Source organism: Mesoplodon mirus (assembly GCF_964341445.2).
Source record: "Mesoplodon mirus genome assembly, chromosome: 18".
NCBI lineage: Eukaryota > Metazoa > Chordata > Mammalia > Artiodactyla > Ziphiidae > Mesoplodon > Mesoplodon mirus.
This window is the reverse complement of record NC_138994.1, coordinates 49,830,298-49,857,159: the sequence shown is the minus strand read 5'-3', so window position 1 is coordinate 49,857,159 and position 26,862 is coordinate 49,830,298. Positions and strand designations below refer to the sequence as shown.

Below are 26,862 nucleotides of genomic sequence, written 5' to 3'. Positions count from 1 at the left end.
TACGCCGGCTCAATGACTGACATGGAATTCACACTTGATATGACATATGTATTTATTTATGTACTTATCTCATGGATGGCAGGATGAGTAGTAGTAGAAGTAGGTACCACTGTAGGCGAGCAGGACTATGGCCACTACAGAGGGAAGATCATTAAAAAAATTCTTGCCACGTGGCTTTGGGACATGGTTCTATACTTTTATTTGAATAGCAATAGAGCTAATATTTTTGGAACTGTGATGGATCACACAGAAGGAGGGAGTCACTCCGGAAACACCTGATTCTGGCAGAGCTGGGAATGGGGCCAGGTTCCCCCACCTTCTCGGAGGAGCAACCATCGTCACCTCCAGACCACTCTGGACAGGGGAGATATTAAGCACAGAATAGACAAGGGCTTCGGCATTTTATCTCAAAGAAGTGTTTTGTTCTAAAAGGTATTTCCGGGCTTCCCTGGTGGCGCAGTGGTTGAGAGTCTGCCTGCCGATGCAGGGGACATGGGTTCGTGCCCTGGTCTGGGAGGATCCCACATGCCACGGAGTGGCTGGGCCCGTGAGCCATGGCCGCTGAGCCTGTGCGTCCGGAGCCTGTGCTCTGCAACGGGAGAGGCCACAACAGTGAGAGGCCCGCGTAACGCAAAAAAATAAATAAATAAATAAAAATAAAAATAAAAGGTATTTCCCTGGGCTTCGCTGCCTTTCACCCCCAGGAATATAAAATCAAAGGAAACTGGGGCATCGCATACATGCACGTGGCGATTTCTCATTCGCCATGTTTGATAAAGTCAGTAAAAACCAGAAAGCAATATCCTTTTGTGTTAGGAGAGTCAGTTGGGGACAGTGAGGGTTGCGTGACTATCTCTACCCGTGCATCCGGCAATGCCTCCCGCAGCTTGTTCCGTGTGGTCTAGGAAAGGGCCTGCGAGGAGGGTGCTGGTAGGGCCAGGCTGCTGAGACATCACTGGTGGCCCCTACACACCTTCCTACCAGAGACAGTGGGCTTTCCTAAGGCCCACAGGGTTGAGAGCACCCTGTGTGGTCCCTCACTTCTCCCCTAAAGCAGCAGAATCCTTGACGATATCGGCATCTTCTGGCTTGAGGGACCCCGCAAAGTGCTTCAGATGAACTTCCTCAGGCTGGGCAGGGTGTCTTTCTCGAGTACTTGCATCTCTTAAGAGGGGAACCAGGGCAAAGTTCTTCCAGTTCCTCCCTGCAGCTGAAAGATGAAATACTATTACTGCCTTGGAAGCAGCAAAACGATACCAAACGGTCGTTTGCTGGCATTACCACCCTCCAGATAAAAGGGGGCAGAAGCACATCGGTGCTTCTGGAACACAGGGATCAGTGCCATTTCCTCTTTCCTCACCTGATCAAGGAGCCTCATCTGCTCTGGCAGCTCCTAAATTCTCCTCCTCGACCCCACCCTGACTTGCTTGTGGCCTCAGGATTGTCAGGTGCTTGCTGCTCTCAGCCTCGGTTTCCTCCCTGCCCATGTGGGAGGGAGAGCAATGCTGGGGCTGCCCTGGGAGTGGCTCCACACCAGGTCAGCTGCAGGGTGATGAACACCAGCCAAAGAATGAGGATTTGGGGTTCAGGCCCCACCAGGGAATAGCAGATTGGGAACAATGCCAAGGGAACCATGGTGACACTGGGCCTTGAAGTGGGCTCTCATGTGTGGCCTGAAATCCCAGGAAGCCCCTGAGGAGGACCCACTGTCACCCCCATAGTGATCTCCAGCCCCTCCCTCCCCCCAGCAACCTCAGAGAAGTGACAGGCAAGAGGAACAGCTGTACGTGCTCTCCTTCCACTTGCCAGAGCCCTGGTCAGCCAAGCCTTCTGCCTGGCCATCTTGGGTCTGATCTTTCTAGAAAACCAGCCTAAATTCACACCTTTCGCCCTCAGGCCACAATTCAGGCTCCTCTGCTGGTGTCCTGCACTGGTCACATCTCAAAGGCATCAGGAATATGGGAGGCTGGGCCCATTGTGACCTCCCAGCTGAATTCTCCAGGCCTTGGGTTTCCCCTGGGCCCACAGGCTGACACTGGCCTGCCCCCGTCCACCACAGCCTGATACGAGCACTAGGAGGATGTTGCAGGGAAGGCATAGAAGCAGGAAGCCTCCACGGGGAGACAGGCCAGGTGCTCACTGAAGACACCATCTTCTGGCTGGATGGATGGTGGGGATACCCCCCCCCTCAGAGACCGCTCAGCCCAGCTCCGGTCCCTGGGCCCTCAAAGAAGGCATGGGGCTCCCAGTGCCCGCTTCCCACAGTCCTGATACGAAGGCCCCCTCACGTGCTCCCCCTAGCTCAGCTACTGACCACTTTCCTCCCTGCCCTTTCTCTTGCGTTCCCTCACCCCTTCCCAATCACTCATGCTATGTGGGTGGGGAGAGTTCCTTGTTACCTGAATAATCTGACTATTCATTACGGGAGTTTCCACTGTTACGAGGTTGTATAGGAAAGCAAAATCCTCACGAAATACTCCCTAATGAAGCATAGGTGTGAAACCAGGGATCCTCTAACCATCTCCTAACCCCTCCCCAAGTAACATGAGTGTGTGTGTATCCCTGCCACTGGATCAATGTCTTTATTAATAGCACAGTGAATGTGCGATGCCTCAAACAGCCAACAATGTCATGCAAACACAATGCAAATCAACTGCAAAGTGAAACAGCAAACTCATAAAAAGGTGTGTGGTTTCATGAAATCAATAAGAGCAACGTTGGAAAACTACTCAAATCACTTGCAAAGCCATCTTTGAATGGCTCTGTGGTGAAGCTGGACCAGTTAACAACCGAAAAAGAAATAATAAGTATTATGACATGACATGGGGACTGCTTCTAGTGAAACTTGTGGGGAAAGTATAGGACTGCAGGAGGCCCTTGGGAACACTGATGAAGCCCTTGAGTAGTTTTCCAAAAGTAAGCCTCTTAATAAAATTGATTTCCACTTCCAGCTCTGATGGAGTGTCTAGTACTGGGCTAGCCATCCTGCTATAAACAATCATAAAACTGGACAAAATACATGTAGCAAATGTCTTCAGGCATAAGACAACAGACTGAGAAGCTGCAATTCCTGAGAGAAGTGAAATTCACAGGGTGAGCCCTGTGATCGCCCTAACGTATTGCTTAGGGACAAGTTCTCAGACTACAGTGCAGTGAGCTGGAGTCTAAGCAGAGTGTGGCAGTGCCTCTGAGCTAAGGAAGAAGGGAGCAGAATTTTGAGCAGCCGAAGCAGCTAGAATCTGTGGGACAGGGTGCAGGAGAAGAGGAAGAAGGGAGCTGTAGGGGTAGAGGTCCGGAAGTCTTTGGGGTGGGGTCCCCCCAAGTCCTGGGCTGACAGTTGGGCTGTACTTGCACAGGCTTCTCAGACAGTGGCTGCTATGGGGTTGAAAGTGGGACAGAGACACCAGAAGTTGAGCCGTACTGAGGGATATTGGAGATCCAGCCCAGCCAGTGGAGAGACCTCCTCACCACCCTTTTTCTACTCTGAGGATCAAGCTAAAATACCAGAAATACCTTACTTACTGTACATGCACTAAAGTAAGATCTACTCAAGACTCACCCTAAAAAGCCTCAGACCAAGCCCCGACAAGATCCACAGTGGAAACAGTTTGGAGGTTGAGTCCTACAAGTTTGGTGGGATTGGCAAATACCTTGGCATTTCCACAGATCTACCACAATAAAGGTTAAAACTAAGCCTACACAAGTTCAAGGTGATTCATCAGTAACTGAACTGCCAACTAGGATAAAAATTCAATCAACTGTCTCTACAACATATTATTACAATGCCCAGTATAAAATTTAAAGTTACTACACATACAAGAAACAAGGAAATGTGACTCACAGCCAGGAAAAAAACAGTCAATAGAAACTGACCCTAAGATGGCTCAAATGTTGGATTTAGCAGATGTAGTAGGTGGACAATCAAAAGCAGTTATTATAAATATGTTTGAAGAACCAAAGGAAAACATAAGCTTAATGAGGGAACAGCTAAGGAATCTCAGGAGAGAAATGGCACCTATAAAAAAAAGAACCAAAAAAAAAAAAAAAAAAAAAGAACCAAATAGAAATTCTATAACAAATAGCCTAACACTTGAAATGTAATATGCACTGGATGGGCTTAATAGCAGTTTAAAGATGACTGAGGAAAGTGTCAATGAATTTGGAGACAGATCAATAGAAATTATCAAATTTGAGAAATAGAAAAAAATTGAGGAGAAATGAACAAAGCCTCAGAAACCCACAGGACAATATCAAATGGTCTAACATGCATGTAAAAGGAGCAGTTAGGGAGACTAAAGCAAAGTGTATATAGTTTCCAAACATATTGATGTACAGATCCAAGAAGCTCAGCAAACCCCAAGCAGGATAAAACCAAAGAAAACCATAACTAAGCTTATCTTAGTCAAACTGCTGAAAACCAAAGATGAAGAGAATGTTTTGAAAGCAGCCAGGGCTGGGGGTGGGGGTGGGGGCGGGGGGAGGGTGGGGACACACACTACAGACAGAAGAACAGCAATGCAAATTATGGGTGAATTTTCATCAGAAACAATGGAGGCCAGAGGACAGCAGAGGATCATAGTTTAAGTGTTAAAATTAAAAACAACAACAACAAAAAATCCCTGTTAACCTAGAATTCTATATCCAATGAAAATAACCTTCAAACATGAAGATGAAATCAACATTTTCAGGTAAACAAAAGCTGATATAAAACTAATCTATACTGATAGAAATTAGATAGTTACCTGGGATGGGGAGGGTGGAATTGACTACAAAGGGACATGAGGGTCTTTCTGGGGTGATGGAAATGTTCTGTATCTTGAATGGGGTAGTGGTTGCCTGAGTGTGTACATTTGTCAAAACTTATCAGACTGTGCATTTAAAATGTGTGCATTTTATTGTATGTAAATTACATCTCAATAAAGTATACTTTTTAAAGTTTGTGAAAATTTAAAAAATGAGCTTCTCTATGAAGCAATATCAAACATGCAGTGTCATGCTAACAGGCAAGTTTGCCTGAGGAATCATGCCCTTTCCCCGAACGAGCCAAAAAAAAAAAAAAAAAACTATCAACATGTGATTCATTTGTTCATTTAAGAATTAGCAACATTGGGCTTCCCTGGTGGCACAGTGGTGAAGAATCTGCCTGCCAATGCAGGGAACACGGTTTTGAGCCCTGGTCCGGGAAGATCCCACATGTCGCGGAGCAACTAAGCCCGTGCGTCACAACTACTGAGCCTGTGCTCTAGAGCCTGCGAGCCACAACTACTGAGCCTGCATGCCACAACTACTGAAGCCTACATTCCCAGAGCCCATGCTCTGCAACAAGTCACCAAAATGAGAAGCCTGTGCGCCACAACGAAGAGTAGCCCCCGCTCGCCGCAACCAGAGAAAGCCTGCACACAGCAACCAGGACCCAACGCAGCCAAAAATAAATGAATAAAATAAATAAATTTGTTTTTAAAAATTAAAGAAAAAAAAAGAATTAGCAACATCAGCAAATTGGCAAAGTAGGCAGCTCCAAACACCCATGCCTCCACAAAAACATTTTTTAAAAAGGCAGAAACTTTAGAACCAATGCAGTCAGAACTCTGGGAAACAGTCCAAGGTTTATAGCAACTTAAAAATGTTAGGGAGCTAAAACTACAAAATTCTTAAAAAAAAAAAAAAAAAACAATACAGGGGGCAATCTTCCTGACATTGGATTTGACAATGATTTATTGGACATTACCCCAAAAGAATAGGCAACAATGGAAAATAATAGATAAATTGGGCTTCATTAAAATAAACATTTTGTACATCAAAGGGCAACTCACAGAATAGGAGAAAATACTGGCAAATCATATACCTGATAAAGAATTAATATCCGGAAGATACAAAGAACTCCTATAGCTCAACAATTAAAAAAAATTTTTTTAATGGGCAAAGGGCTTGAATAGGCATTTCTCCAAAGAATATCTATAGATGGCAAATAAGCACATGAAAAGATGTTCAAAATCATTAGTCATTATAGAAATGTAAATCAATGAGATACTACTTCACATCTATTAGGATGGCTATAATCAAAACGAAAACAGGAAATAACAAGTGTAGGTGAGGATACGAAACCCTGGTACGTTGCTGGTTGGAATGTAAAATGACTCAGCTGCTTTGGAAAACAGTTTGGCAGTTCCTCAAAAAAGTTAAACCTAGAATTACCACATGATCCAGCAGTTCTACTACCACCCAAAGACTGGATATTTGGAAATCAAAAAGAATCTTGTACACTAGTGCTCACAGGATTATTCACACTAGGCTAAAAGGTGAAAACAATCCTAATGTCAGTGAACAGATGAATGGATAAGTAAAATATGGGATATACATTCAATGGAGCATTATCGAGTCAGACACAAAAGGACAAATATTGTGTGATTCCTCTTATATGGAGTACCTAGAATAGGGAAATTCATAGAGACAGAAAGTAGAATAGAAGTTACCAGGGGCTGGGAGGAGAGTGAAATGGAGATAACTGCTGAATGGGTACAGAGTTTCTGTTTGGAACAATGAAAACACTTTGGAAATAGGTGAGGGTGATGCTTACACAACACTGTGGATATAATTAATGCCACCAAATTGTACACTTTTAAAAAAATGATTGAAATGGCAAATTTCATGTTATATATATTTTACCACAACTTAAAAAAAAAAAAGAAAAACAGATTTAGTGCAGGGTTGTAATTATAACTCAAAATGTGTTCAATATAAGACTAGGTTTGCCTCATTTTTAGGTAAATATCTTCCATTGGACCTTTCATTTCATGTCCACTGTTAAAATGTTTACCATTAATGATGAAAGGACTTTTTTTGGTAGTGATTTTCCACAGGGCTCCTCTGTTCAAGGTGTACATTTTTTCCTCCCACACTCTTCCCTCCTCCGCCTGCCTGGATGTGTTGGGCCGGGTGAGAGTCCCTGTTTGTGTCCATAAGCCTCACGGAGCTGAGGGCAGACGCTGGGTGTGAGGACTGGGGAAGAGGAGACAGGGCACCCACAGGGAGGCTGGACGTGGGCTGACGGCTTCCTCTGGGGCACTGACAACCAGGGGGGCGTGCAGAGCCAGCGGGCACGGGCACACGGAGCAGCGGGCTGTGCAGGCGTGCAAGAGAGCACGGGAGCGCCCATGACTATGTGGGTGGCTGACACCTGGGGCTGCCCCAGGAGTGGGGGACCCCAAGGCTCCAACTGCCCACCTTCCCCTCACCTCGGCCTGACCGCAGGGAGAAGCTCAGGGTGCGTTTGATGCCCTCACAGTTGCCCGGGTCTTCATTGATGATGCCCACATTGGTGTTCCAGGTGGTCCAGTTCACCTCGTCCACCCTGCAAGGGGAGGAGGTGAGGGAGCAGGAGCTGGTGGTCCACGGCCAGCTTCCCAGCCCCTCAGGCCACGCCCATAGACCAGGATGGGGAGACACAGCTGGCGAGAGGAGGGCCCACAGGGGCCTGCCTTTTGGACACCACCCCTGAAGATGAGTTCTCTGACCACACTGTGGGGCCCAGGAACTTTAAAGATTGGATTCCTGGTTCCAACCCTGATCGCTAGGTGACCCCTTCTGGACACCTCATTTACCAGTATTTCATGTCTCGGTCCCACCATCTTGGATCTATGGTGGGGCCCCTATGCCCACAGTCAACCCCTAGGGCAGCCCCTGTACCTACAGCTGCCTTGGGAGAGTCCTTTATGTTCATGACTGGGCTCAAGAGACCCTGAGAAAGGCTTATGTTCCCACGGCTGGTTCCAGGTGGGTCCTCCATACCCATGCTAAGCCCTGGAATGGCCCCTGTACCCACAGCTGGCTCTGGGTGAATCCCCAGGCCCACAGGTGAGCCCTGAGTTAGGCCTCTGTACCCACGGCTGATTCTGGGTGGGCCCCAATATCCACAGCTTAGCCCCCAAGTTCCCCAAGCTTTGATTCGTGCCTGGGAATTACCTGAAACACCACCTGTAGTCGTCCTTGCCGTCAGCTGTGTACCCCACCTGCAGCAGCTTGCCTGAGCGAAAGGCCTTCCTCATACACTTAAGGAAGCTCTTCTCCGTGTCCAGGATGGTGATGGCTCTCTGCAGGACGACACAAAAGGCAGAGGGGCAGAGGGTTCATCCAGGAGCCATCCCTGGCTGCCAGTGCCACCTGCCAAGATCGGCGTCTGCAGGGTCTCTCCCCGTCCCTGTGCCTCCGAGCCGGACCTCCAGAACCCTCTGCACCAGGCTGGTTCCCACAGCCAGGTGGGTGCACAGTCCACGGATGGAGCTCAGACCGGCACAGGTGCTGCTGGTGCCTTCCGGGTCTCGGCAGGGCAGCCATGAGTTAGATGGAGTGTGCCAGCCCCAGTTCTTCCCCTGAGGAGCTCACAAAGGGGCAACGTAGTGTAGTGGCTAAGAGCAGAGGCTCGGGGGTGAGACTGCCTGTGCCAAGTCCTGGCTCGGCTACTTACTGGTTACCTTGGACACAGATACCTAACTTCTCTATGCCTCGTGCCTTCATCCAAAAATGGGGAGAGTGAGAGTGCCCTCTTGGTAGCATTATTGTAGGATTAAAGAGAGCATGTACGTAAGACACTTAGAACAGTACCTGGTGTAGAGCCAGTGCTACTTAATAAGAATGACGCTTTTATTATTAGTTGGAAAGGCAGATGTAGACCAGGTGTCTCAAAGATGCAGCTCTCAGGGCCCATCCCATATTAGCTGCTTCCCGAGTCTGGTCTCTGGTGCCCGCTCTAGATGGAGTTCTTCTGCGACAGGCACCCCCGTGGGGCTGAACCCTCCATCTCCTCCCCACAGGGACTGCCCAGCCCACATCAGACACAGAGTCTGCAAACACCCGCTGGTGACCCTGGGCAGGGACCCCTGTGGGAGGAGCCAGAGGGAGCCAACTGAGGGAGAGGCTGCTGCCTGAGCGCGTGGCCTGGCTAGGCTTTCTGCACCCTCCCCAAAGCGTGCAGGGGTCCGTGCACCCAGCTGTGTTGAGCAGCAGCCAGAGCAGCTGACCCCTTCGTGCTGCACACTCCCCGCCAAGCACCCACCTGCAGCTTCCAGATGTTCTTGCTCTCCTGTGCGATCTTGTTGACCGTCTCACCCATGAGGGCAATGAGCATGTTGAGCAGGAGGATGTACGTGAGAATCACATAGGACAGTAACAGGATGACAAAGACAGCCTTGAAGTCATAGTTCTCCGTGAACTCCAGGTCTCCCATGCCGATGGTGAACTTGAACAGCTCCAGACACGTGGAGTACAGGCTGTTGTAGGAGCTGTCGGATGGCCGGCAGCCAGGACCTCGCCACCTGTGCGACGTCGACTCAGCCGACACGGAGTCATTCTTCCCATCCTCAATCAGTGTCACCACCGCTATAGGGCATGGGGGACATGTGGCTGGATGGAAGCCAAGACCCCAGGTTCTCCAGCATGCACACCCACTACCCCCAGGATGGGTCTGCGGCAGGAACTCTGGCTTGGCTATGAGGCACCTTTGTGTGATTTTTGTTTTTGAAAACACTCCCTTCTTCAAAACTATCAGTTTGTCATAATATACTGTTTTATTAATAGAAAAATTTTATCATCATCTGCTAGGGGAAAAAAATGCTAAAATAAATATATAAATATATATGCACAATGTGAAACAGCCACGTTTGTGCAGTGCACAAGCTGCCTAACCTTACATGTCAGCCCTGGGTCCACATCTACTTTCTCAGTCGCATCTTTGTCTGCCTGTGCCCCTTACAGGGTAGCCCAGAGCCAGCCCATTCCAGAACCATGGGGGCTAAGCAGCTCAGATCAGAATGTCTTCTTGCTGCATTCTGTACTCTTCTTTGGGAGATGTACTCCAGAGCCCGAGAGCTTCTATAGCAGTTGTGCCCCATGGTTACTGCATAACCCCCTTGGCCTTATCCCCTCCTGTGGCTCCTGATATGCAGGGCTTTCAGACCAAGTGCCAGAGCCCACACTAATCCCTATCAGATCCCTTCCAGTCAAAGCTGTCCATCACTCCCAGACAGGATACCACGTGAACCATGTAACAGTAGGACTCAGATGGGGATCAAAGCAGGACTCAGTTGCTAAAAAAATGATGTGGTGTGTCAAAAGGGCACAGGAGCCAGCTGTAAGGGACTCCTAATGACCATTTCTCAGAGAATTTGAGCATGAAAAGAAATGATGATAGTAAGGTGTTATAACCCACTTAACAAAGTGAGAAGCCACACACACACACACACACAAGAATCAAAGAGGTCCTACTGATGTAAATAAATAAATCATTGTAGGAGAATGGAAACCACTTCCATTACATTACTGTAGGGAAAGCTCTTCCAGACAATAGAATGCCAGCTAACAAACATAGAAAGAATAAATTAGAAAATTATCATTTGGCAACCATCACAGGATCAGGTGATTCAGGTGGGAACCATCAGTGGATGCTAAAACCACTGGGTGAAAGTTTTATGAGAAACAGGATATTTACAGTCTCAAAGCATCACCTCACAAATTACTTATTAATTACAAAGGGAAAGATAATAACTTGACAGTGGATAAATCTGGTAGACCTACCAAAACCAAGTAACCAAAGTTAACATCACCAGAGGGAATGTAAATTGGTGCAGCTACTATGGAAAACAGTATTGAGTTTCCTTAAAAAACTAAAAATAGAGCTACCATATGATCCAGGAATCCTACTCCTGGGCATATATCTGGAAAAAACAAAAGTTCTAACTCAAAAACATACATGTACTGCGATGTTCATAGCATCACTATTTACAACAGCCAAGACATGGAAGCAACCTAAGTGCCCATTGCTAGATGAATGGATAAAGAAGATGTGGCACATATATATACAATGGAATATTACTCAGCCATAAAAAAGAATGAAATATTGCCATTTTCAGCAACATGGATGTACCTAGAGAATATCATACTAAGTGAAGTAAGTCAGACAGAGAAAGACAAATAGTATATGGTACCACTAATATGTGTAATCTAAAAAATAATATTAATGAATCTATAAGCAAAACAGAAACAGACTCACAGACATAGAAAATACAACTTACCATTATCAAAGGGGAAAGGGAAGAGGGGAGGGATAAGTTAGGAGTATGGGATTAATACATACAAACTGCTATACATAAAATAGATAAGCAACAAGGATATACTGTATAGCATAGGGAACTATATTCGATATTTTGTAATAAACTATAATGGAAAATAACCTGAAAAAAATACATATATATGTGTAACAGAATCACTTTGCTATACACCTGAAACTAACACAATATTGTAAATCAATTATACTTCAATTCTAAAAAAAGAACCACAAAGTTATCACCAGAAATGGGACAGACAGACATCATGGGACTCCTGATATAAGGAAGACACACATTACTTCACTGATATTCTGACCAAACATGTATACCTAAATCTAATTGTGGGGGAACATCAGACAGACCCAAACTGAGAGACATTGTAAAAACTGGCCTTTACTCAATAAAAATGCTAAGACCACAAAAGAGAAGGAAAGGTTGAGGAAGTGCTCCCAACTGAAGGAGGCTAAACAGACTTGACAAGTGAATGTAATGTGTGATCTGGGATTTTCATTTCTGTAAAAGATATTTATAGGACAATTGGTGAAATTTGAATAAGGCTGGAAATTAGCTAATAGTCCTGTATTGATATTAATTTCCTGATTTTGATTATTATGCTGTGTTTATGTAAGAGAATGTTCTTGTTTTTAGGAAATACACACTGAAGTATTTAACAGTAAAGGACTGATCATGTCTGCAACTCACTGTTCTTTTAAGTATGGTGTAGTGTGTGTGTGTGTGTGTGTGTGTGTAGCTGGGAGAGAAAGTGATTTTTTAAATGTGGTAAAATTTGGGGAATCTGGGTAAAGACTATAGAGAAGTTATTTGTACTATTCTTGTGGCTTTTCTGAAATAACATCAAAACTTTTAAAAAGTTTAATTGAGCCAAAATGCAGCTATACTCTAGGGAAGCAGCACTTCATACCTCTAAAATGACTTAAAATCTTTTATGAATCCATTTCTAAGTTCTCCTACTATTTCACTGTATTCACTGTCCATCTCCTCTGTCACCTGCAGACACACACCCCGGTGGGCCTCTCCCCACCCAGCCCTGCAGGGTCCTCAGGAAGCTGAGGTCAGCGGGACCCCCTGCCTCCCACCAGCCCTGACCAAGCCCGTTACCTGTGGAAAACCCAAATAAGAAAACGAGGTAAACAAACATGAAGCGACACAGGTCTCTCAGGATCATCTGCAGGAGAGAGCAGGCTTGTCAGAAGCAAATCAAGGCCCGGGAGGGGCCAAGGGAAGGGCCAGGACTGTGTTGGCCTGGGGGGTTCATCTTGAGCCCAAATGGAATCAGAGGACAGACAGGTAGGTTTGGCTTGGTGGTTTTCAGCTCAGGTGTCATGAGGGAGTCACCACAGCCCCCCCCAACCCATGGGTCTTTTTCTGGTGGGAGAGGGGGGCCTGGCATGTGGCGGGTCAAGTTTCAGGGGAGCCCCCCAAACCTGGGTCAAGGCCAGATTGCCTCATTGTTGGGGAATTCTCTGCAAAAGTGGGTCTTAAAGCAGCACCTCCCCAGACAACGCACAGAGGGTGGATGGAGTGTGTGGGACTGGGTCCCACAGACTCAGGAGGTAAACGGGCTCTGCGGAGAACCGCTCTGGCACTGGCACCCACCTTCTCAATCATGACAGCATAGATGCCCATCTGCTGGAAGCCACGGGTGTAGTAGAGCATGTTGGTCCAGCCCATGGCCAGGGAGAAAACCATGGAGGCCACGTACTCCTTGCAGTGGGAGAAGTATAGCGCGACGGTCCCCAGCATGAACAGCGACTGCACGAAGCTGACGGGGGAGGGACAGCAAGCCCTGTCCATGGGCACCGGGGGGCCTGCACCCTCACAGACAAGACCCCAGATGCCTGGACCTCTCCTCAGAGGCACAGCCCCAGGCCACGGGTGAGCTGGGGATGGCTGTCCTCCCTCCTTTAGCCCATGAGTCTCAGTGGGAGGAGTATCGCTCCCAACAGGCAAAAATGGGTTTGGGGGGCGGGGGGAGGGGGTGTTGCATGTGCAAAATCTTATCTTTTTTACACACAAAACACAGATATAAATACAGTACATAAACGCATATATAGTATATTTGCAGTAGGAGATTTCATGGGAGGGGCAATTAGGAAAAAAAATTTCTAAAAAAAGGCTGAAGGAAAAAGGCTGAGAAACAGGGCTGTAGCCCCAATAGCCTCCCTGACCAGTCCCTGGGAGCAATAGCCTCATGGACAACAGAGAACCTAGGAGGCCTAGGCCTCTGAGGAGGGCAGGCTGTGCTCTCCTGAAAGAACCACAGGTAGAGTCTGCAGGTCACACCCTCAAACTCAGAAGAAGAGCCAGGGAAGATGTCCTTTCACTCTTTAGTCTGGTGAGGGCTGCCCTAGTCAGAGCCCTGGACAGGCTGGAGGATGCCTGGACGATCCTATGATCATTATCCTACGACGATCCTATGACATGGTCTGCTCAGTGGTCCCTTCTTTACTTATTCGTCCCAGGTCTCCTTGTTCATCATGGCCTCTTCCCGGAAGTGCCCGCCCAACAGCTGCATTAACACAGAAGCCTGCACTGACCACCCAACCTCCCATTTCTGTGCGAGAACCCAGCAAAAAGTCACTGCTGTGCTGATGTGAGTGTACTGAAAACTAGTGTCCCTAAACTGGCTCGTTAATTGGAGTTCTGCTGCAAAGAAAAACTATTCCTCGGCATCTGCAGACCCTTGGCCAAAATAAGAACTGATGCCAGCTGACACAGGCAAATGGAGTCCCCACCTAGGAATTCTGGAAGCTGGGAAGTAGTGAACAAATGGAAACTGACCTAGCAGACCCAAGAGAGCCAAATCCAAATCCATAGTGGGGAAACCTGAGAACCAACTCGTTTCATCGAGGAAACTCAAAAGGCTTAGGCACCTTTGGAGGGGAGGTGAAGAGACCTGAGGTGAGTAACAGTGGAGGTGTTGTCTCTGAAGAAGATAAAACGGAGGGTCTTTGGACCCGGTCAGACACCCATGAAAGCATTGGTATTTTACCCAAAACAGGAGATTATGTGATTTCTATACAAGACATTACGTAAAGCCCTCTCCTCCACTCAGCTCTCAGGAAGCTGGCAGCTAGACTTCTTCCCTCCGGATAGAAGATTGAAAAGATGCAACAGATTGACTTTGGACATTCTCCAACGAATTGTTTATCTAGACCAGACTATAATGCAGCTAAAAATTGATAAGCCCCATTCACACATTAAGAGCTTCCAACCAGCTTTTCAGTCCTCCACTCTTAATTATGAGCAGACGTCAAAGATTTCCAAATATTCTGAGAATGGCCTCTACATGAAAGAGAGAACAAAACAAGCAAATGGGAATCAACAATTTGGAGAAAACAAAAACTATGCAAAAAGAAAAAAATTACCAAAAACTATCTTATTAGTCGTAGAGGGACAAAAGAAGATATTGCATCCATGAAACAAGAATAAAGTGTTATAAAAGGGAACAAATAGGAGCTTCCCTGGTGGCGCAGTGGTTAAGAATCCACCTGCCAGTGCAGGGGACACGGTTTCAAGCCCTGGTCCAGAAGGATCCCACATGCCACAGAGCAACTAGGCCCGTGCACCACAACTACTGAGCCTGCGCTCTGGAGCCTGTGAGTCACAACTGTTGAAGCCCGCACGCCTAGAGCCTGTGCTCCACAACAAGAGAAGCAACTGCAATGAGAAGCCCGCGCACGGCAAAAAAGAGAAACCCTGGCTCGCCACAACTAGAGAAAGCCGCGTGCAGCAACAAAGACCCAACGCAGCCAAAAATAAATAAATAAATAAACTTTTTTTTTTTAAAAAAAAGGGGGGGAACAAATAGAATTTTTTTAAAAGAGCACTTAGGAATTAAAAACATGATATCAAAAATAATAAACTCAATAGAAAGACTGGAAATTAAAATTGATTTGAACCTCCCAGAAAGAAGAGCCAAAAATAAAGAGACAGAACCCAAGTGAAAAAATGTAAGAACTAGTTCAGGACAAGGTCAGGAGGTTCAATATACAAATCACAGGAGTTCCAGAAGAGAGATCAAGAAATAATTCAAGAAAATATACAAAAAAAAAAAGGACATAAACGTATAGATTGAAAGAGCCCACTAAGTACCCAGAACATTGGATAAAAACAAATCTGCATCAAGAAACATCAAGTTTCCAAACACTAGGAATAAACAGAAGATACTATAGGTTTACGAAGAGAAAAACCAAAACAGGTCTTAAAAGAGGATTCAGAATCAGAATGGCTTTGGACTTGTCACCTTTAATATTGAAAGCAAAGAAAAAATGGAGAAATATCTTCAAAATTTTAAAAGAATTTTATAGCCAACCTCGCTATCAATCAAACGTGAAGGTATAGTAGAAATATTTTCAGATGTGCCAGATTTAAAAGAAATTCCCTAGCACCTGGAACATACCTGGCACAGAGTGGACCCTCAGTATTTCTCACCCAACAAACGTTTATTGGGTGCCTTCCATCATTCTTTCAACATGTTTGTGAAGCCCTACTATGTTCCAGGCCCAGCGGATGTGAGAGAATGAGTGAGAATGAGCTGATTGCTGTAACCCCAGGTCTCATGGCCAAAAGATGCTATCTGCTACAGAGGCATAAGAGTCAGTATCACTTACAAAAGCATCTCACTGTAGCTGTCCACAAATAAGGTCTTCAGTGATGGCCGTCTCTGCAGGAAATATTGAATCTGCAGGTAAACAGAGTAAGATCCCAGGAAAGGTTAAATGGTGAGCGCCCAGAATGCTTCCTAAATGGAGCCACGATGGACCATGGGAGTGCATCAAAGCAAAGATAATGAAGACAGTGGAACAGGATGGGTCAGGCTAATGGGGTAATGTTATGTACTCGGTCAGGAAGATTTTTAAAAATAGAGCGGAATTACAGCTATACCTAGAAGCAAAGATGGGAAGGAAAACCACCAAAATGTTATTAATTGCTGTGCTTGAATGATGGAATTGGGTGATTTTTTTCCCCTTCTTTTTAATTTGTACTTTTTCTTCCTAATTTTCTTAAAGAAGTTTGAATTACAGTAAAAATTCTTTAACCATCCTCCACTGAACTAACTCTCCAGAATAAACCAGTGCTCTCCACTCCCCGAAAACATTCTGACTGATGCCCACAGTGCATGCTCCTCTCCAGGACACCCGCACCCTCCTTGCCCTCCCACTGGTTAATCCTGTTTACCAATAATGCTTTTTGCCCACTGCGCTTGCTACTGCAGCTTTGTACTTTACTATAATATAAACTAGGAGGGGGGCTTCCCTGGTGGCGCAGTGGTTGAGAATCTGCCTGCTAATGCAGGGGACACGGGTTTGAGCCCTGGTCTGGGAAGATCCCACATGCCGCGGAACAACTGGGCCTGTGAGCCACAGCTACTGAGCCTGCGCATCTGGAGCCTGTGCTCCAGCAACAAAAGAGGCCTCGATAGTGAGAGGCCCGCGCACCGCGATGAAGAGGGACCCCCCGCTTGCCACAACTAGAGAAAGCCCTCGCACAGAAGTGAAGAACCAACATAGCCAAAAATAAATAAATAAACAAATGTGGGTTTAAAAAAAAAAAAATTTAAAAAAAAAAAAAAAAACTAGGAGGGTGAAAATAAACAGAAACAGTTGTTTCTGTGAAGACAGAGTCCAGTGATTTGGAAAGACTCCTTAAAGGTGAGTTACTGAAAAAAAAAAAAAAAAAAAAAAAGAGGTGTAGCTTAGATCAAAAAGATTAAGGGGAAAAAATCACAATAATCTCAAATTCTGCATTCAGGTCCCTTCGTACGTGCCACAGTGGTTCCACATATATTAGAAGAATGGCCAAGGAATATGCATGTTTGAGTTTTTAGTTAAAATAAAATGGTTCCAGTATACATATAGATTTCTTTCATTATTCTGAGCTTTAATGGGCTGTTTCAATTAATTAAACAACTACTACTCATGATCTTGTCTCTTAAGAGGCTTTCATTCTATCTCTGTAATTAAATATTACATTCAGTGGGGAGTCCTGACTGCCTGTCTTCAAGCATGACTGCCCTGGGTCTGCAGGGACCCACTGGGCAAACCTGCACCCTCCCACAGCCGTGAATGCCTGAGGGTTCTCATCTTCACCTGTGCGTCTCTAAGCTCCTCTATCAGGGCCATTATGTGGCTGATGAATTAAAAAGTGGGTGAGGGCTGAGTGAGTCTCTTGACTTGTTGTTTTGGTGATAGTGGAAACTCAGGGAGTTGGAAGGAATGCTTACCCCTCGGAAAAAGAAGTAGACTCCCCCTGCTACAGAAAGAATCTCTCCAGTGACTCGGAAATAGCCCCCAACGGTGTGTTTCAGCTTAAAGGGAGGCTGCAAAGGGCAGAGAAGTTAGTGATTCCATTCACTCATTCATTCATTCAACAAACATTTACCTGGTACAGAGCCCTGCGATTAAGACCCAGCCCCTTCTGGAGAGGCTCAGCCTCCATCAGGAGAGAGACACAAATAAAGACAACGCATAATTATGGGGACACCTGCAAGGAGGCCCCTCTGTGGGACCTGATTTCCAAAGTGGCAGCTTCCAGCTGCTAAGAGGAGTGTCCTTACTGTACTGTGCTGTCTCCTGGATGATGTCCTAACCTGGAGCTCTGCTTGGCTGGGAGGACGGTGGTGGCATTAGGTGGAGGCACCCTTACAGATCCAATGTCATGTGCTTCCTGCTGTTCCCACAGCCTATGGCGAACCCCTGGTCTCCCGGAACTGTCAAGGTTCCCCACAGATGGTGGAAGGAGAGACGTCACACACACACACACATGCACGCGCACACGCGTGCATGTGTGCACGCACGCACGTGTGTGTGTCGTCCTTGTGTTTCAGCCACAGTTTTCCAGAGTGGGCTTCCTTCCAGCCTATCATCCACGTTTCATAAGCACTAGTTCACTAGCTTGTCTCATTAGCACATATTTCTTTTCTCTTAAAATAAAGTCATTAGATGGCCTTAATAGTTGTATAGAAATCAGGTTTCACCTAACTAGGAAGTTGAGTTTTTCAACCAAATTTACAAGCAAGGCAACCTGGAGATAAAGGCAGCAAGTTAAGTGCTTGGATACTGAATGGAAAGGACTCAGTTCAGAAACTTGAGGGAGTCTATGGCTCCTGGTAGCGGAAAAAGTCTGGTCTTAAGTTAATCTGATGCATAACCCAGGGCCTGGCTTAGAAGAAGCCCTCAAAGTATATGTCCAGGGAATGAATAACGTGCAAGTGAGTGAACAAAAGCAGGCAGGTGAGAGGGCTGGCAACGTGCTCAGGGCTGATGCCACCTGGGGCCTTGAAGACACCCAGCCGAGCGGAGAGCTGCTTCTGGAGCCCCAGTTCCTGCATCCTTTCTAACCTAGTACTCCCCCTCTGCAATCAGGGACCTCAGTGACCACAGGCTCGGCCTCTCAGAACCCGGAGGCTAAAGGAGGGGCTGAGAACAGGAGAGGGGTGTGAGACAACCAGGAGAGGGAGGACTGAGCACAAGGACGTAAGATCTCCAGGTGACTCTTCCATGTCTCCAGGGTCTGGCCTGGGCCCGTGGTCCTGGGGTCTTATAGGAACGCCCGCCCCCTCCCCTCGTCCCCCGCAGAGGCCCGAGCCTCAGGCGCACCCGGCCTTCCACAGGCCTGTAGTAGGCGGCCGTGGTGAAGATGATCATATACAGGCAGTAGATGAAGAAGTTGAAGTAGAAGATGCGCTTGACGAATCTGTCCCACTTGTCCTGCAGAAGGCGGTTGAGCGGCTCCACTAAAAGCATGTCATGGCGGTTCTAAGGGGAGCAAAGAGGAGTGAGGCTCACCCCCACCCCGGACCCGTCTCACAGGACCACATCCCACCCACGTCTCTGCAGGACCACGCCCTCAGCTCGGGCGGCAGCGGAGGGTCACGGCCGGCTCCCCACGTGGCCCACCCTGTGGGCCTCAGTGTCTCTGTTGTGCAGCGACCAAGGGGTGAAATTGGACACATGACCCTAAGAGCCCCTGACACTCAAGAGCGTGCCAGTGTCGCCCGACATTCTACGCCCACTCTGTAATCACGCTCTCCCAAGAGCCTACATCCTTGCTGTTCCCACAGTGTCGTGAAGAGGCTGGCCCAGGCAGAGCTTAGCATGAGGCTGCTGAGGGAGAGGCCTCTGAATTCCTTAATTCTCCCATTTCCGGCCCTGAGTCAGACAGGCTATCCAGGTGGGAGTGGCAATTACCTATGCATGAGACTGGAGGGAACGAGGGAGTCTTTCCTGCCGTGAGTGGGCCCCGTGCCTGGGATTCCACCATTACAAGTATTGCTTTGGGGCGGAAGTCTCACATCAACGAGCTCTCTGTAAAGTTCAAGTATTCCTAGGATGTGGATGAGCCCAAATCAGGTCATCCTAGCCTTTTTGGGCCATTGAGTGCAACTCTGACCCAAGCTGGAGCTCTCCAAATAAGGTCCATGTTCAGTGTCTTCTTGAATACCTTTGGGGATGGGAAGCTCTCTGCTGCCCCAAGAAGCTGGTCGGGAAATTCTGCTCTCTGGAGTAAAGTTGGTCTTCTCTGCTTCCCACCAGTGGTCCCCGCTCTGCACTCGGGGCCCCAGCACTGCATTCCAGCCCTTGAAAGCCTCCAGAGATGTGCAGGTGGCAGCCGTGGCCCCAGAGCCTTCTCCACTCTAGGCCAAACACCCCAGTCCTTCCTGAGGTTGTTTCCTACCTGGGCCAGCCCTCTGGGAACACTTACGTCAGGGATTCTGAGTCAGAGGCCCAGATGCAGCACGGCAGCCCAGGTGGGAGCTGACAGGACAGAACAGAGCAAGCCAGGCCCCTCCCTCCTCTGGATTCTGCCCCCTGTAAATGCAGCCTCTGCCCTGTGAGACATCATGGCAGCCCATCATCACCAACAGCACAGACTACAGCTCCCAAAGTCAGCCTCAGGGCCTGGGGCATCTGTCACCTTAGAAAGGTGGGACAGCAGTGGTGGCAGGATAAACTTTTCATTAAGTGGCATTGGGACCCTCATTTGTAAACAAAATAAGTAAGACACCTATCTCCCACCTACGCAAAAATCAATTCTTGATAAATTTAAAAGCCAAACATAAAATACCTACAAAGGAACTAAATATAAGTATTGGAAGATGTGTGTGCAATCTTGAAGTGGAAAAGGCTTTCCAAAGCGAGACACAAGTCACAAAAGCTATGAAAGAAAAAGTCTAACCAATGCGACTCTCAAAATGAAAACTTTTTATAAGCAAATGATGCAAATGAAGTTTGCAAGAGACTAGGAGACTAGGAGAAAATAAAATATCTGAAACGTGTGCAATAGAGAAAGGATCAATTCATTTCATAACGAGAGCATCTACACACTAAATGAGTAAGGCAAACAGTCCAGTAGAAGAGATGGCAAAGGACAATGAATAGGAAATCTACCAAAGAAATATGAATGGTTGAAAACACATGAAAAAATTCTCAGCCTCACGGTAAACAAGAAAACAAGAATTAAGACATCAGTGAGATAGCATTTTGGGCTCCATGGGCTTAAACTAGGTTAAAAAAAATAGATTGGTAATACCCAGGTTGGCAAGGACACAAGTAGATGTGTACCCATGGGTGGTGGGCAAGTGCATTCATGCAATCTTTTTGGAGGCCATACTTTCTGACTTAGCAATTCCAGTTCCAGGTGTCCTTCATAGAAAAATTCTCAAACCCACGCCAAGTGGCCGGTAGCATTGTAGTAGGAAAAAAAACAACAACAAAATAACTCAAATGTCATTCTGTGGATATTTACTCCCCATTCCTACTATGGAATAATTGCAGTAATTTTTTTTTAATAAAGCAGACTCATATGTGCTGATATAAAGCTATCTACAGGGACTTCCCTGGCGGCCCAGTGGTTAGGACTCCGCATTTCCACTGAAGGGGGCCTGGGTCCGATCCCTGGTCGGGGAAGATCTCACAAGCCGAGCAGCACAGCCAAAATAAAAAATTTAAAAATTTAAAAAAATGAGGGCTTCCCTGGTGGCGCAGTGGTTGAGAGTCCACCTGCCGATGCAGGGGACACGGGTTCGTGCCCTGGTCCGGGAGGATCCCACATGCCGCGGAGCGGCTGGGCCCGTGGGCCATGGCCGCTGGGCCTGCGCATCCAGGAGAGGCCACAACAGTGAGAAGCCCGCGTACCGCAAAAAAAAAAAAAAAAAAAAAAAAAGAAACATGCCACTAAGTGAAAAACATGGTTGTTCTGTGCTATATATAGTATAATCCCATTTATATAAACAAAATGAAGCTACATGTCTTTATATGGTAGAAAAGGAGGATTCTTTTCTTGTCTATGTATTTTTGAAATATTTAAGTTTTATGGGAATATTATCATATATTGACTGTATGATGCAGGAAGAAATTCGGTGGGAATGAATGGGGAGATGAGACCGCGGGGCGTAGGCCCTGGGTAGCAGGTTTCCATTGATGGGAGGACAGGCAGAGCCAGATTAGGGAGTGGGAGTAGGGGCTGGGGTGCAGTGAGACCCGAAGCCCTTCCTGGCTGGGTCCCAGCCTCAGCCCACTCACAGGCGTCTCACTGCTGCTGTAGGCAATCACCTCCAGCACTGAGTTCTTCTCACAGGTGTCGATGCAGGACAGGTCGTACAGTGAGGAGTGCACGGGCCCGTAGGCCCACTCAGTGAACTTCCTGGACAGGTGCCTGCACTCGGGCTCCTGGATCTCCCTCTGGAGAATATAGGCCAGGACCTGCCGCAGGGATACAAGAGCCTGTTAGAGGCCAGGCTGGGGCCCTGCACAGGCTGCATCCCTACCAGCTCTGCTCCAAGAATAATTCTGCTTCCCAGCCCATTGGAGACCCCACCCAAGCCCCAGGAGAGCCCCACCCCCATCTAGCAGCCTCCTGACCACCATCAAGATCAACTTCCCACTGCCTCAGACCCCAACTGCAGCCACATCGGACCCATCACCTGATCACACCTGGCCCCCCATTTCTCCCACCTCACAGTGAAGGACTGCAGTGGTCCGCTCTAGAAAACCTCAAGTCAGAAGGAAATAAAATCCAAGAAATAAAACCAAGTTTATAAAGTTTATAAAACCAATGTTCTCATCCTAAGAGACTCAGTATGAACAGAGTCAAGCTCCCAGAATCCTCTGGTACTGAGAAGCCCCTTCCCCTCCAGTTCCCAATTGCCCAGCCCCACCTTCAGCCTTCCATGGCCTGACATCATCCACAGGCTTGGGCCTGCCCCACCCCTTTAGGACCCCATATCACCCAAAAGTCCTATCTTCCATGAAAGAACGCCAACAGCTTCTCTTTCCATTTCACCCTCAGCTCAACTCACCCCCATCCCCAGACCCCAGCACCCTACCCCCATTCTGTGTCTTGTCGGTGATGTTCAGAGTTGGAAATCAGAAACGGCCACGTGTGAGCTGAAGAATTCTGCTCGGCATCTCACAATTCCCCCGGCTGACTCTGATGCCCCCTGCCCTCCCTCTACAGGCTGGTGGGGCAGCACCAGGGCTCTGCGCAGTGGCGATGTCAGAAGCTTAGGAAGGTAGGCAGGCCCCTCCCACAGCACCCCATGCTCGGGCATGATGCCCCCTCCCTACCCCAATCTTCCCACTCCTGGCGGCCAGAGCCAACGGCGTCAGCCCCTTCTTGTTGGTGAGCTCCTCCAGCTTCAGCGCAGGGTGCAGTCTGGCCCCCAGGATCAGAATCTCATTGTACATGCTCGTCACAAACTTGGTGTTGTCGGCCGTGTTGTCAGCCACCTCCACCAGCGCATGCAGCACAGTGTTGCCCACCGAGTCCCTGGCACTGATGTCGGCCGACTGCCAGGAGTTCTGCAGCAGGAACTTCACGGTGCCCAGCTGGTTGGTGCACGCAGCCAGGGAGAGGGGCAGCTCACCTGCAGCCAACACAGGCAAGCGGTGGGCTTCCCCAGGAAGAGACTGGCCCTTGCACCACCCAGCCTCCAACTCCCCCCGTCTCCACCTCAAACCTCCCCTTAGCAATCATCAAAAAGCCAAGTGTCTACCGCGTGGTCTCCCCACCAAAATAGAAGCCAGGCCGCCCTTTGGTTTTCTTAAAGAAGTCCCCATTGGCCGCGGCCTGGACGTCGGCCCCGTTCTCCACCAGGAGGGTCACCAGTGCCATGTTCCGTCTCTCGATGGCAATGTGCAGTGCCGTCTGGCCTGTGGAGGACGTGTGCTGTTGGCTTTGTGCTCGTAGTCCTGCGGGGGCTGCCCGGGCGGGTGCCGGGGGTGGCCGTGGGCAGAACATGCGGCATGACCCCCCACCAAAGGAGGCCCAAGGAGGCCCTGAGGCAGGAGAAGAGACCCCCAGAACAGGCAACACCAGACTGGGAGCTGAAGGAATCAAAATGGCCCAAGTGTAAGGAGCACCAAGCCATTTGGTGGGGGGGGGGGTGTGTGTGCAGGGACCCCCAGGACCAGGAGATCCCGACTCAGTGGCTGGACAGGGAGTAAGGAGCTCAGAGCCTTTCCCGGGCGTGACGGTGCCCCCCGGCTCCAGGCAAACTTGTGGGCAGAGCCATGCCGGCCCAGGCCTCCCTCACCCTTGTAGTAGCTGTCCGTGTAGCTGGCGTTGACCAGCTCCTTCAGGCTGTCCGTCTGCCGGGCGATCTCCAGGAGAAGGGGGATGGTGTCGTTCTGCCCATTGTGCAGGTTGAGCATGGCTTTCAGCAGGCAGGTCTTCCCTGTGTCCGGGTCTGCAAGACAAAGTGGGGGTCAGAGCAGGCAGCACGGCGGGGCCGCTCCCGGGACCTGGCGGCTTCCGGGCCACCTTTGAATTCGCTGTCCGTGAGATGCTTCTTGCTCTTCTTCAGAAAGAGCAGCAGGCTCTCCAGCTCTTCACAGTCATTCTGAGCAACTGCTTCGAAGATCTTCCTGCGGTCATAGAGCTTGAGGTTCTCGGCAGCAGAGTCCTGGGATGGCTGCCTATGGACCAGAAAACACCTTCGTCTCATACTCTGGTCTCAGCCCTGAGGCCTTCAGAGCCTGTCAGGGAGCACAACTAAACCCCGAGGCAAACCAAAAGGGGAAAAAACATGATACAAAACCCACCGCTCAGTCCAGGCTGCAACAGGGAACAGTGGGGTGCGTGTACCCCTGTTCTGTACCCACCCTGTGTGTAGGCATCATCTAGAAAGTCTCTGCAGCCTCCACTTCCTCCAATACCCAGGCCACTCACTTCTCTGCCTGCTCAGAGGCTGGGGGAGCCTGGAGGGGATGGAGGGCAGGGGTTTGGCTGGCCTCTGCTAAGTGAAAAAGCATCCTCACAGGGCCACAGCAGTCATCCAGCCCTGTGCAGTCCCTGTCCTGCTTCGGAGGAGGTGGGAGGCCTGGTGGACTCTCACTGGAACTGTTTTGTACTCTGTCTAAAAGCATCCTGCGCTTGAGCCTTCCAACTTAAAGTCCTCAGGATTAGGGCTGGTGAGCATTCTAAGCCTGGACCCAGAGATCAGCCAGCAGCTAGGATCTGCATATATGCCAGCATGTGTGGCCACATGTCCCGAAGGTCCTATGAGTACAGACGCTGGACCAGGAGACCTCTGGAGGCCCCCCAGCTCCCTAGCTCTATGGCCTTCAGCCCATAAACTCGAGTATCACATTGTGTCTCCATGGCTGGGGCCTCAGCCAGCTGGGCCAGTTAGGCTCCTGGTGGAGAGGGAGGCTGAGCTCCAGATGCAGCTTACCTGGCACAGGTGGGACCATCCCCAGGCCTCTGGACGGTGACAACAGGGCTGACTGTGATGGCCGGGCAGGATGCCAGCTGACCTTCCTCATAAGAGCAGTCCATGAGGGATGTGTCCTCCGAATCACCCTTTCCAAAGAGCCGGCTGTGGCCCTTGGCCGCAGGGAAGCTGTGGGGCTTGGCTGGAGCTGGCCTGGAGTTAGGGTCTCCATCTAGGGGCTCTGGGCAGGAGTCCTCTTGACACAGGTCCTGAGATTCCCGTAAGTCTGAGCTCCCCCATTTCTTCATCCTGCCAGATCCTCTGTGGCCTCAGAGGTGGCCTGCGGGCAGCCACCAAGATCGGGTTTGTTCCCAGCTGGAGGGCTGCATGACCCTAGCCCCCACTGCCCTTGTTGCAAAGGCCCCTGTGAAGCAGGACAGCCCAAGCCCAGAAGTCCAACAGCTCCTGCCCCCAGCCTTCCAGAAAGGAAGCTTTCAGGGGTGTTGTACCTCCCACCCCAGAGGCCTCAGGGGGAGCAGGCCTAGCAGCCGCATGGCCAACAGCCTCCAGGGATGAATGAGCCCCCAGCGTGGAACCATCAGGATGGATGGATCACTCCTCTTCTCTGGGCCTCAGTTGCCTTGTCTGCAGAGTAGGGATGATAACCACTGGTCTGCCTCCCTCCAAAATCAGAATAAGGGAAACAGGAGGAGAGGCTAATCTCTGGCTGTGCATTTGGGGAGGAACTCAGTGATGAGGATGGCTCAGCCGCAAAGAGCCGAGCAGTCTGCGTCCCCAGGAGCAAGGTGGCTGGCAGAGACCGGCACTCATACTCCACGCTGCATGGGCCCTTGGGTGCTGTGTGTCGTCCCCCATCAGCCATGCACTCTCCTGCCTTTGCTCTTCGACCTGGCTGCTGCAACTGTTGAGTTTGCAGGGGATTTTTTGCACTTTTTGTCATCTTTGTGAAACTAGTATATTTCAAGCATCCTGGCCCTGAACTTTTAGATTTTAAGTGATTCAGTGTCGGTGGGCCTTCTAGGCCTGAACACCTGGAGTTACACTGGCAGCTGGTGCCGGCACCTATGGCTGTAAACTTGTGTTGATACTGTTTTCCACTCTTTCTTAACTGCTTTTCCTACTCTTCCCCTCCCGACTGGGCATCATCACTCCCTGGTACCCAGAGCTGCCCCACATCTCAGGGACCTTGGCCTCCACAGTGCCTCCACATGGGGTGCTTTTTCCTCCTCCTCCTCTTATCCAAACCGCACCACCACTCAGATGCCACCTCCCCACTGATGCCACTTCCTCCACGTCCCCTAATCCCTGCGTTGATCGTGCTGCTCCCTTCCCCCTCCAGAGGGGCCCAGCTCATTTCAACCCTCCTCACAGCCCTCTTAGCACCGTCCACCATGCAGTCTAGCAATTTCTATGCTTCACCGTTATCTCTGCATCCTGCCCTGTGAACTCCACCTGGGCAGGGCACTAGCCAGATCCATGTCTTTACGAAAAAAAAAGCTGTGCTGGGAAAGGAGTGAGATCAGATACAGACCCTTCTGGCTCGCATTTCCATAGGAAGTTAGAGAGATTCATGTTCCAGCAGTGGCTGGATTCCAGAAAACAGCCACTGAAGGAATGGGAGGCTTCTCAAGCCTGCATGTTCAAGTGAAAGTTCAGGCAGTGAAAACTCAGAGCATGCGGCTGGGCTGTGACAATAACTCGGCTATGATCTGATGCCCAGATCCACGCAGAAAAAGAGGGAGCCTTACCATTTCGCATCCTGTGAATAGGACAGACGATGACTACAGGCTCGTTTCCACTCCTGCCTGTTGTTCTGCATTCAGGAGGGCCTGAGTCTTTCTCTGATTCATCCATTAGGTGGAAACCCTGCTGCAGGAAGTATGCCTAGCCACAGAAAGCCCCACTTCCAACCAACACCCATGTGTGCATCCCATCATTCAACACCCATCCGCTGACGCTACTGGGTGCCCAGCCCTGTGCTGGGGGCACAGAGAGGACTGGGACCCCATCGGAGACAGAAACCAGGTGCTGGCTGGGGCAGGGGAACCACAGCAGGGCCGGGGT

The 26,862-nt window shown here is 48.9% G+C and overlaps 1 protein-coding gene across 1 annotated transcript; it reads right to left on the bottom strand.

Moving 5' to 3' along the window:
- Window positions 1-1,037: 1,037 nt before the first annotated feature.
- On the bottom strand, window positions 1,038-25,292 carry TRPV1 (transient receptor potential cation channel subfamily V member 1; the record flags this gene model as incomplete). The annotated part of the gene is made up of 15 exons (XM_082604588.1): window positions 24,799-25,292; window positions 23,886-24,040; window positions 23,659-23,811; window positions 23,135-23,275; window positions 22,691-22,989; window positions 21,647-21,826; window positions 18,722-18,880; window positions 17,347-17,442; window positions 15,734-15,804; window positions 12,717-12,882; window positions 12,219-12,285; window positions 9,053-9,375; window positions 7,963-8,090; window positions 7,236-7,351; window positions 1,038-1,210 (listed from the first exon to the last, which is right to left on the bottom strand). The coding sequence occupies exons 1-15, from the start codon at window positions 25,083-25,085 to the stop codon at window positions 1,038-1,040; spliced, it is 2,514 nt and encodes an 837-aa protein (XP_082460714.1). The 5' UTR covers window positions 25,086-25,292.
- Between the last annotated feature and the right edge of the window lie 1,570 nt (window positions 25,293-26,862).